Here is a 12,534-nt window from a genome sequence, read left to right as displayed (position 1 = left end):
GTAGATTCGCTAGGTATATAAATAGCTGAAATCACATATTTAACAATTTTGTTCAGTTTTAAAACGATCAGACAATTCTTTCTTGCTTAAAAATGCGATTCTCAAATGTTCCTAATGTCTTAACACACTTTTCCTAATTATAGGAAAGCTTCGCTTTAATATTCCCTTTAATTGACTAAAGAATTTTTCAATTTGGGAAAGTTATCTGGTAGATTTAAAGTCTATGTATTCATTAGTAAAAGTGCAGCTACTAATTGTTTGTTTTGTCCGCCTGTTTATTGTCATTGTTGTTTAACTTAGATTTTTGTTTGTTTATCTAAGAAGTTATAGTTTTCCTACTTTTGAAATAATGGCAATTTTGTTTAGTGCTTTTTTGTCATTTGTATGTCCCTTTGGACATTGAAAACGATGATCTCCAAAAGTTTGTCTGTTCGCAGCTTATACTAACAACGAAATTAATTCGAAAAAATCACGAAACCTATACGTGTTTCTTCAGCTGTCGTTTAGGGAAACAAAGTGTCGACATCTCCATCGGCCCCCCAAATATTATTTTGATTTATTTCGCTTGTCTGTTTGTTCGTCCGTAACAAAATTTTTAGGTACACATTTTATTATGAATATAACATGATTTCGTAAAATTATCTAAAGCAAAGTTTAAAGGAACAAGGATTTGTTGTTTTATCTAATAAAATATACTTTTTCAGAAATATGATTATGAAAATGTAATTATAGCAATAAAGAAAAAAGCCAAGATAATGTGAACAAAAATCACCATGAATTTAAGTGATAATACAGAAGATATAAAAAATGTGAAATAATAACATACGTATGCAAATTAAATAGTGATTAAAAATGTAAATAGTTAAATGAAGAATTTGAAAGAAATTGCATAATAAATAAAAGTCCAAGATGACAGAAGAGTGGGTGGAAATTATAGAACCCAAAACGAAGGTAGGCAGTTCAATCTTGTTATTACCGAATAGTTAATATGTGGTTACGGTGTTTTCCCTCAAAGTTACGTGTAGGGCACCGAAACTTCCCCCTTATTTTGAAAAAAAAAATTTAAATAAGATTGTTTTTCGTTTGTTTTTTAATACTTTAAACAAGTTTAGGTTCTATTGTGTACAGGGTAGCCCCGCAGGGGTTATACTTTAATAGAACAAACAAAAATAAATATATGATAAATTGTAAACGTAGGGATAAGTTATACTCTTTAGAAAATAGATGGCAATATAAAATTAAAAACAAACGAAAGTTTTGATTTAAGTTTAATGTCATGTTTTTAATTTACTCTTCATTAATCACTCAAATACTTTTCCTTAATAGTTTAGTGGGTTATTATTTATTTTCTATAAATCAATGAGAGGAATGGACAGAAAAATTCATGAAATATTTAAGTCGTCTTTTGGCAAGAATATTTTTAATTTTGTAAAACTCGACGGGCACTAAAACTGTCATTGAGCTATGCTATATATTTACCCCCGTGCATCTAAAAGCGTGTTGAATAACCTTTTAAACAAATACACTAGTTTCCTATACTTTGAGTAGTCCGCAGCGTAGCTTTCTAAGATTGTCTCTTTTTCTATACGTCAGCCATGTACCATATTATTTATTTTATTTTATAGAATGTTCTGATTTTTGAGGTTCTTGTTTCTATTGACAATTATGCCTTTGCGTTTCTATGGACCCTTCCTTTTAGTTTACAAACCTAACTTTGATTGCAACTGGATGTCACCTATTAGTTCACTGACTTTTATTTTACCACGATTTTTTTTTATCCAGGAGCACATGTTTGCTAACCTTACAACTGGGGAGTGTGTATGGGACCCCCCAACGGGAGCAAGCGTCAAGAAAACCAATGATAACCAGTGGTGGGAATTGTTTGACATCAATACATCTAGGTAAGATAAAAAAATACTGTTACCAGACCCTACAGGACTTTCTTAACTCTTACTGGACCTAACAATACGAATGTAAGACTACAAATGGCGGAAGCTTTAAAATTGTTGTAAAAGGAAACTCATCTAAGAAATATAAAAATAAAATTGGTTTCTCTCAAGGGGCACCTTCAAGTGGAAGTTTATTTGATATTTACAACCACATATTTTATTGTTGTTTAACAAGTCCTAAAATTAAAAACCTAACTTTGAAGTTGGATGGAAAACCATTTGATCCAATTTTTTTTGCTGACGATGGCTTTAATGCCTTTCAATTAAAATCAAATGAAGACATACAATTGGTTTCCAACTCACTTCAAAAATTAGAGTCAACAGTAAACATCAAAATCAACTTTCAAAAAACTAAAATTCTTACAAATGGGGAGTGTCCTCTTAACATATCAATTCTAGGGACTAAATGTGATATAGTAAAACATTTAGGGGTATATTTATCTTTTAATTTGACTCAAGCAGCAGATTATACATATGAACAGTTATTTGAAAAACTTAACACAAAATCTAAAAAATTTGCATCTTTTTGCAGTGATAATGTTTTTAAACGTAGAAATATTACTTTCTCCTTAATGAACACCATGGCTTTTCATATTTTTAGAATTTATGCTCCTAATCAAAAGCAAATAAAAAAAACTTTGGAATATAACAGCAAAATTTCTTTGGTCTTCAAAAAGCAATGAAGGCAACAATTCTTATAGATACAAGGTTGCAAAAAATAGAATAGAGATGGATTTTTCTCACGGTGGGCTAAATATGTTGCTACCATCTCAACAATCATTTATTATTTGGTTTAATGCTTTTTTAAATTTAATCAAGCACGCCCATCTTTTTCCAAACTCAAATATTGCAAGACTTTTGTCTCACAAACATGTACCAATAAGTAGTATTTTTGATAACCTTGGATCTGAAATCTTTCATAAATATATTAAAAATTTTAAAGCCTTTTATCCATTAGAAAGTGGACTAATGTTTAGAAAAGCCAAAGGATTTTTAGTACTTTTAGAAAAGCATAGAGAAACCTTTCTTCATTCAAATATTACTTCATCTGTTTGGGCAAAAAATGTCAAATTTAACAATGTTGATATAATGGAACTAAACGAGCATGGACTAAACACCATTGCATCAATTCTTGATTTCATCAAAATACAGCACAAAGTTTTATATCGGCCATTGTTAAATTCTGCAATTAAAGAAAATCTTACTGAGAAACCAGTTTTATTAAAACTACGAAAAGTGGTGGAAAATATGTGTAGTGGTTTTGAATTTAATAACTTAATTTGTTTAACTGAATCAAAACAAAAGTTTGTTTTGAAGCCTATCATAAAGCTTTTTGAAAACTCTCCCAGAATATATACTTTTCATTTTAAAAAAACAAACAAAGAATTATTGCAAGATCAATTTGTCCCCCCTTCATTTAAAACTAGAAAAATGGATAAAAAATAAAATCCAGATTTTGAGGTTTTCAAAAATAGCTTTAATAAAATTCTGTCGCTACCTATTGTTTTATACTATAAAAGTTTCCTGTTTGAACAATTTAATCGTACTCTTATAAGTAGAAACAAATTGTATGAAATGAAATTATTGGATAATAATCTTTGCTTGAAATGTAACGTAAAAGCAGACACTGATCATTCAATTATGGAATGCTACTTCCCTAGTTATTTTACGCATTGTCTCGCATTATTTCTTGATAATTACTACAATGATGGTAAACCAGATTTTATTTTTTTGAAAGAAAACTTTTATCTGTTCAATATACATTTTCCTGTATATCAAAATGATGAATATATTCAAATTAGTATTTTAACACTTATAGCAAAAGACAGATCATTAAAAATAAGCAAGGATGAACAAATATTGAAATTCAGCGATTTTAATTGTTTTGCTCAGACAATGTTTATTGCTCAATTTGCTTCTAAAATTCTCAATAACACTGGAATTAATAGTAACTTAATTGATAAATTTATTGGTTATTTAATGCTCAGTAAAAATAATGTCCACTTATTTCGCATTAGTTAGATATTATAATTTACAATATTGTATTATCATAACATGATAATTATACCAAATATTAAATGTGTTTGATTTGTTTCATTGAAATAAATTTTAAAACAACAACAACGAATGTAAGACTGAAGTTTACAGCTATGAACGTTTAATTTGAGATTCCAGGGAATATACGTAACATATTGTCGTATATTATTTGGATTTTTATTCAAGAATAAAAAATTACTTTAGATATGCTAACCCATCAATAAAATTAAACAATAACATTAATATGAATCAATCAAAACAAAACATCACATAAAGCCCTCATATGTTAATGCATTTAAATTTTTTATTCAAATAAACAATACTTAAATGATATAAAATAAATCATAGTTTGATAGATTAATGATTTTAATGTTTATTTAAAAGTTAGTTTCATGTAAAACTTTTGGTCACACGAAAATGTACATAATAAAACCAAGGGCCTAGGTTCACGCAACGGCAAATATGACTAAACTTTTTATGCTAAACATTTAAGGGCAGGATTGGCAGTAAAATGGCATCTAACCATCCAGGGAACTATGTGAAGATTCCTTAAAATGAAAAAATCAATAGTTATAGTGGTCAGCGAGATCTTAATAGACATAGAAAAGCCTTTTTTCTTTATTTTATAAGATTTTGCCCCTTGAATAAAAATATTTAGCTCACTTCTTGATAGAAAATGCAGGAAGATAAATTGCGCCATAAAGTAAAATAGTCTCAAAGTGTGAGGAAAAGATATGTGCAAGTGCTTTAGCACAAACTTTATAGCCTTAAAAATTACCTGGGAGGAAGGGAACGGACACTAGACTGTAGAATATACTGGTACCAAAAGTTTTATAATCACGTTCTCTCATTTTTTGGCTTAAAAACTTTGGGAACTTTTATTAAATATTAATTTGTTAGTTCAAACTAGAGTGAAGTCTCAATCCAAAAAGGAAAAATTTAGTTGATCATCATTGGGGAATGGGATGTACATTAATTTACCTTGTGTGTGTTTGTAGATGTTTGTTTGTTTGTTTATCCCATATGCAAATAGTAACAATAATTATCTTACTTAAAACTCTTTCTACCCCTACTATGATATTCTTATAGGAAAAACATGGCTAGGGTAAATGAAAATAAACGAATTCTCCCCTTTCTTCTTTAGTATATTTTCAGTATACTAGGGAAAGGTGATCCTTCCTTTATGATTGCATTGCATATATGTTTTAAAATTGTATAAATTGTCATAATCGATAGAATATGTATTATTTTAACATTCTATTGTTGTGATTATTAGTTTATTCAAAACTTTTTTATTTTCTGTATCATTAAAAATTGTATTATTTCGTGGCCACTTCTTACATTGTCTGTCCATGATTTGATTATATTAAGATAATCTTTTATCTGTTCTAACATAATCTTATTTTCCTCTGTAATGATTTAGAAAACAAAGGCTCGGAAGAATTTCTTTTCAGATGCGCCTATAGCCTCTAGAAAAATCAACTTAAAACTTTTCCGAGACTTAAATCTGAAATTACATAAAGCTTACATAAAATAGAGAACAATATCGGTTCAATAGTTATTGAGATCTTAAGCTTCAGACAAAAAACAATACTACTTTGAATAATAGGATGGCTTGGTGCGGGTTGTTGAAAGGTGTGAGTGCGAGCTCTTGAAAAAGGACTCCTCTATTTAGGCTTATTCAAGCTTTAGTAACTAGTTAAATTAAGCGAAACTAAAGCGTTTTTAATCTGTTTAAGACTAAATAATGTAAAAAAAATGTTTTTTTTTTAAATTAAAACGGCTTATTTTATTATAAAAACTAATCTTGTTTGTTTGGGTTTAATATTTTTTTAATGTAAAGCTAAAAAGTGCATAATTAACTATGAAATGCAGTTATATGTCACAAAACATTGGTTTTTCAACCCAATGCAAACTTTTTTTTTGGTTTTTCATGCATTTAGAGATGAGTCATTGCAGTGAAAAATAATCTAGATGTGTAGCAAAATTAGACTGAGATAATGCTCGTAACACTTAAAAACTTCCAACTCCTAATTTCATTTTGTGTAAACCTGAAAAGCCGTGTTTTGTTAAATTAACTATAATTCATTTTGTTTCAACACTTGTTTTCCTTTAATACTTCGAAGATTAAGCTTTAAAAAGTTTTTCCTAGGGCTTCAAATCAATTTTGCTAGGGGAAAAATGTTTACTCTTAAATTTGGATTTTGTTGTTGATATTTTTAATACATTCAAAGAGACATTAATGCATTTTATTCTATCATTGACATATCCTGAAATCCCTGCTCCTTACCCAACAATTTTATTTTGTCGATAAATTCCATTATCCTTTTTCAATTCTTTCCCTAGCATTTTCACTCACATCTTTTTCTGCACACACAGGGTGTCCTTTAATAAAATAGAACTTAGTGTTTTTTTTTGTAGATGCAGGGTGGCGGTTAAACATTATTTTCCATTCTATCAAAAGAATTTCCATTTACATACATCTTTTACTGCACAAATTACCTGGTGTCCAGAAGGGAATTCATTATTATTTTCCCTAGTTTTTTTTTCTTGCATTTTTCTACACATTAAAGGGGTTTCTAGATAAAATATATAGGATTCATAAAAATATTTTTATACCAATGCAAGGTTAGGTATATTTATCCAATTATAGCGGTATTAATGGGCTTGAGAAATAACCTAAACCCAATCTAAAGTCTAAAATCTAAAAATGAAATAGCTTTAAACAATGCCAGACAAAAAAAAACCTTAGCAATATAAGGTACTAGCGGCTTCGCCCCTAGCCTCTAGGGGCTTTGCCCCAAGAGATGACAACAAAAAAAATAAAAAAAAAAAATAAGAAGAACTAAAGAAATTTTCTACAAAAGAAATTTTCTACAAAAGAAATCTTCTACAAAAGAATTCTTCTACAAAAGAATTCTTCACAAAAGAATATTTCTACAAAAGAATTCTACAAAAAAAAAAAAAAAAAAAAAAAAAAAAAAAAAAAATGGGGGGGGATTTTTTTTGTTTTTGGGGGGGTTGGGGGTGTCCCACCCCCCAAGAAAATAGCTTAAAACCACCACAGGACCAATAGGTATATACCCTGAAGAGTAGAATCCGATCGGTTCAGTGGTTACCGAGATCTTAAGGGACGGACGGACAGACAGACGGACAGACGGTCAGACGGACAGACGGACAGACATCGTTCTACTTTGTATTATAGATTATAATAGGATTTTGAAAAATCGCCCATTAACATTATTCTCTAAAATATCGAACCAAAGCAATGGGACCTTAATTAAATGCAAACCTGTATAATTCTCAAACTTTAAAAAATCTATTATTATCGTGCACATTTTTAGTACACAAAAATACACACACTTACACTCACACACACACTCAATTTTCAAATAGAAATAAAAATAAACAGAAAATTACACAGAAACACACACACACTCAAAACCTACGAGAAAGTTGAAATGTATTTTTTTAAAGCAAAGAATTGGAGGAAAAGTCAAAATCGTTTTTTAAAAACCTTTTAGTTTCTATGAAAATACATATGAACCTTCATAGTAATGAATCTCATTAAATAAAAGTAAATCCGTTTCTAAATGGAACAACATACAATCTTTAAATATAGATTTTTAGATTGTTTTACTTTTAGAATTTCTGTCAGTTTTCGTGCATAATAAAGATTTTCTTTTCCCCTACCTCTTAAAGTTTTTATCTTTTCACATTGTTGAACAGTGTTTAGCATTATGAGGGGGAGAAATGGCTTTTCTATTATTTCCAGGGAGGGAGGGGACACTTGATTATAAATTACACGGATACCCAAATATTTTAGCAACGATATCTTATTAGTTAGCTCAATAACTTTGAAAACTTTTCTTAAATATTATCGTACTTCTCTTGTAAATAATCTTTAGGTTTTTATATCTAAAAAATACAATTTTCTTCATCAAAGACGTCAGAAAGTCCATAGGCTTTGTCGTTTTTTTTTGGTTCATGTTAGAAGCGTTCCATCGACTTCATTTTGCACTCTTATACAATATAGAGATCTCAGTAACTTTATAAAACTACGTATTGATTTCGTTCTATTTTAATATTTTTTTTATAAAAAACGTCTTAAAGTTTAAGAATTAAAAAAAAACAGACAATCATATATTTGTAAATAAACAAAATTCAATGTCAACATTATTTATTTATTTTTTTCAAAACAAAATCTGAAATACAGAATTTGTCATAAATGATAAAGATTAATGTTTATTTTTTTTTCGACAATTTCTTAGAAAATCCTGAATTAGCTAGAATTCATAGGTATGAAACAATTTATTTTGATTTTAGAATTAAACATTATCAAACAAATAGGATAATAAGACAGATAAATTCCGTTTTTTGTTATATACGAAAAATCCTCGTTTTTATTCATTATTATAAGAAGAAAAAAATAAATGTTTTTAAAAGCGAAGCTTTTCTATAATTAGGGTCGGTCCGTACGTCCGTCCGTCCGTCTGAGATAGGTAGCTTTTATTCGTTAATTTAGGCATGTTAGAATTGTCCTATCGATTTCAAACTTTGCATGGTGATTCCTGTAGTAGTTATGTATGATTTAGAAAGCGTAGCAACTCTATAATCATTACCAGAATGTCCGTACGTCCATTTTAAACATGTTGATTTTTCTAATTTTTTAACAACAAATTTTTATGTGATCTAATTATCCGTTTGATCTGATTTTTGGTATATTGATTCCTGGGACAACAAAGAACAATTTTATAAGCGAAGCAACTCTATAATCAAGTCCTAAAAATGTAAGTATGTCGGACCATAAACATTATCCTGTATCAAGCAGTTTTGCAACAAATTTACTTACACTTTTGCTTCGACTTTTATACTTTTATATTCGGATCATTCAGTTCAGACACTATACAAGTGTTAATGTCCGTTTGTCCTACCGTTTCAGTGCTTCGCTTTTATGGATGTTGTCATCCTGGTTTTAACATTATTTTAAGCTTGCTAATTAGATGTATTTTAATTTTTAATAAACTTTAACTTTCTTGCCTACTCAAGGGATGTAGGTGTAAGTAAGTACTTGGAAAAAAATACTTTTAAACAAAGTCTGAATCACTAGTAGAATAATAAGTTAAATAAGGAAGTACAAAAGGTATTAAATGAAATTATTTTTAGAAATCCTGTTATTTTACTAAGAGTTAATATTTAAATTGTTAAAATTCTTAAACCCGTATTCTTATAAACACTGAATTATCTTTGGATAAATTAGAAATTAATCAGCCACTGACTGCCTCCTAATCCTCTGCAATGTATACATGTACTCTTGTTTTCTCAATAAACATTTCTACTTTTCTTGTTTTCTTAAGGTTTAAGGTTATTAATGCATTTACATAGCTTTACAAATTTTTTAAATTTTCTAAAGCAAAGTTGCTTAGAAAATTAAACAGGGACAATTATGTTGTATTGTAGCGCAGCAATAATATGCTTTTATATTTATGCCAAAATATTAATCCTCCTCCCTACCCCGCTATCAAAAGTTTTTATCCAAAACTTTTTTGTGAGGGAGGCATTAACCCCACCCAAATTAAATTTCAAAGTTGTTCAAAGACTTTCGTTTTTAAATATTTTTTTCTTAATTTCTTAAAGGCATCATTTTCATAAAAATTAATATTGTTTTGTAATTAAGAACCCTTACAAGTGTAAAAGTATTTTGTATTTAAGCTGCGAAAAATTCGCAGTTTTAATACACAACGTTTTCATTTTCTTATTACTTAAGGCATTAGGAAAGCATACATAATATTTGTTCGAAAGATTTTTTATAGTCCATTTTCTATCACTATCAAAATAATGATTCTAGATGATAAATGGAAACATACTGACATTAAATAGACTTCAATTACAGAGTAGCATTGTTAATTAAAAGTACTAAATTCTAGCTCCACTTATTGGGCATCTGCGCTTGTAATATGTGGCAATTTAGCTCAAATTTTAGCTTATCACTGTGATGTAATAATGAGAAATATACCTACGCGCTTTTTGTGCAACTTGTTTATGTCTGCTATTGCATAAATAAAGGAATAAGTAGATTGGCTTTGTAACATCCCTCAACTATTTAAGATAAACAACCATTTTATTGCATTTCTTCAATCAGTAGGTCTTAAATTTGAATAGCTATGAGTTGTGCCTATACTAATTATGGATGAAGATTATAATTATTGGTTGCTTAGTTTGGACACTGCTAATTCGAACCAACCTTTCAAGATGCATCATGCAATAAAAGTACCCAGTGTTTTTTTAGTCAAATGAAAATGTATTCAAGTAATCATAGTAACTTCTATAATGAACAGTTTAATGTCCCTTTCCTCCCTGTAAAGAAAAGATGCACACTGATATAACCTAAATGTAAAGTTGCTGTGCTTAAAAAAAAACAATTTAAATGTAATTTTCAACCCACTTACCTTTCCTATAAATATGTGAGTGTGTGAACAATATTTGTTTACATAATCGTGCTACCTAGCCTACTCTTATGCATAGTTACATATAAACATTAAGAAAATTAATTTGGAGAATAAGATACCTAGTTAAAATAGACAGACAAACACACTCATAGACACCTTGCTACTTTTACATAAAGATATCCTAATATTGGCCATTGGCATACAAAATAAACAATCATATTGTAGAAAAGATTTAAAGCAAAAAATAATTTAAGTTCTAAACATATCTCCCTGTCTTAGATGTTAAGTCAGAGATTAATTGACATTTAGTGGGATTCAAATTCAATTTCTTTTAAGTAGCGTAGCTTCTTTTAAATCTAATCCTTTCCCTTTTATTCTGCAAAGATATGTTCCTTTATGTGGTAAAGGAATTTTTGCTTGACTCAGCCCCTAACATCTAGGGGGATTTAAGTTTGAAGGAGAATATAGAGGACAGAAAACTATTGTTAGATAGAAATAAGCCAAAAACCACAAAGTGAGTTATGTGAAACTTCCCTTAAACCAGTACTATTTTTTGGGGATCTTAAAGGACAAATTAGCTTAATTCAATCTATCCTTGTCCCTGATCTTAAAGCATATGTGGAAGACTTTTCAACTTTTTGTTCTGACACATAATTTACAAATATTGCAAGATTGGGATATTTGGGCCCTATTTGAAAATGGCCACAAATGTTACTAGATTAAATTAACAGTAGATGGTTTCGTCATATATAATAATATACATACCTAAACGAGCTAGAAAAATAGTTTTTTTTTTATAAGTTAGGTTACAAATGACTTATTTACTTAAACTTTATCTTTGTCCAATATTTTAAATCCGCAAGTTGATTAGCTTTAATATTGATGGTAAAATTCACATTAAATATAAACTTTTTTTGAATGACTGTTTGTTGAAATTAAATGATCATAAAATTGTTAATAAAAAAAGCCTTAGATAGTATTATTTTGATATCACATAGAAATAAAATTTTATCATAGGACTTAAAAAGGATAAAATAGACGTACGGACCGGACATCTGAGGTGGATTCTTTAAAAAAATTAAAAAATTAAATAAAATCTTACGTTAATTTTGTTCAATTTTTGTAGATTTTTAATGTGATTTTGGTTGATTCTTCACGAAAACAATTTTGCCCCACTAAGTGATTAGTGGGGCAAATTTTTTTTAAGAATCCACCTCTGATTAATGATTCCATAGTTGCAATTCTTTCAACATTTTACCTCATAATTACAACAAGATTTGCACTTAATAGAACAATTCCAACCATTCGACTATCCGTTACATTCACATCCCAATTAAAGAGAAGCCTTACTTTTGAAAATAAATCTGTAATTATATTGTTAGTACTTGATATAAAACAAAAATTACCAATATAATAAAAAATGTTGAAAAATATTGTTTATTTGCATGCAAACTAATTTACACAGACAAGTATTTTGAAAAACTAAAGCATATTGAAATAATATAGACTAATAGCAGTTTATTAAAGAACTTTAATGGCTTTAAGTCCCCTTTAGATGAGAACAGAAAAATATCGAAAATTTAATCAGTTGAGGGATAAAAATGGTTGCCTTTACCCTCAAACAATAAACTCCTATTTATTGAAATACATACTTCTGATTCCTTACAATAATATTACATTAAACGGTTGGTTGTCTGTATGATGTTTGTCATATGGACCTGCACTGTAATGAGTAATATCTTGCCTTGGTACACCTAAGTACGATCGTGTTTTGTAGAAATCCCACCCCCCCCCTTTTCTAGAGGTACTTGATAATTTAATAGATTCAAAAGACTAAATTGTCAATTAAGACACAATGCAATTTCTAGCAGACAAAGAAATTAGTTAATTTTTTGTCACATATGATTGAATCCAAAATTACTCGCGATTATTTTTTTGGACCATTTAATTTCCCGAAATGAAGCCATATTATAGCTGCCTTTTTACATAGGTGAATTGATATTTTCTACTAAATAGGTACTTTTCCTTGTCTGTGTTCAAAGCTTATCTTTTGCAATCACAAAAAGTTTGCAATTTACAATAACGAAAATGTTAACTGT

General features: G+C 28.9%; 1 protein-coding gene across 6 annotated transcripts in view; it reads left to right on the top strand.

Annotated features, from left to right (window-relative positions):
- Positions 1-702: 702 nt before the first annotated feature.
- Positions 703-12,534, top strand: part of RhoGAP93B (MyTH4 and RhoGAP_KIAA1688 domain-containing protein RhoGAP93B) — a 63,684-nt gene continuing 51,852 nt past the window's right edge. For all 6 annotated transcript variants that reach the window (XM_080168091.1, XM_080168089.1, XM_080168086.1 and 3 more), the window contains exons 1-2: positions 703-951; positions 1,783-1,901. In XM_080168091.1, coding sequence (XP_080024217.1) covers positions 910-951; positions 1,783-1,901 — 161 coding nt within the window. In that variant the 5' untranslated portion in view covers positions 703-909. The remainder of the gene's footprint in view (positions 952-1,782; positions 1,902-12,534) is intronic.

Source organism: Acartia tonsa, chromosome 7 (assembly GCF_053477335.1).
Source record: "Acartia tonsa isolate MP-2025a chromosome 7, ASM5347733v1, whole genome shotgun sequence".
NCBI classification, from domain to species: Eukaryota; Metazoa; Arthropoda; class Copepoda; order Calanoida; family Acartiidae; genus Acartia; species Acartia tonsa.
Note: the sequence above shows the minus strand (reverse complement) of the source record. Positions and strands in the feature narration are given on the sequence as shown.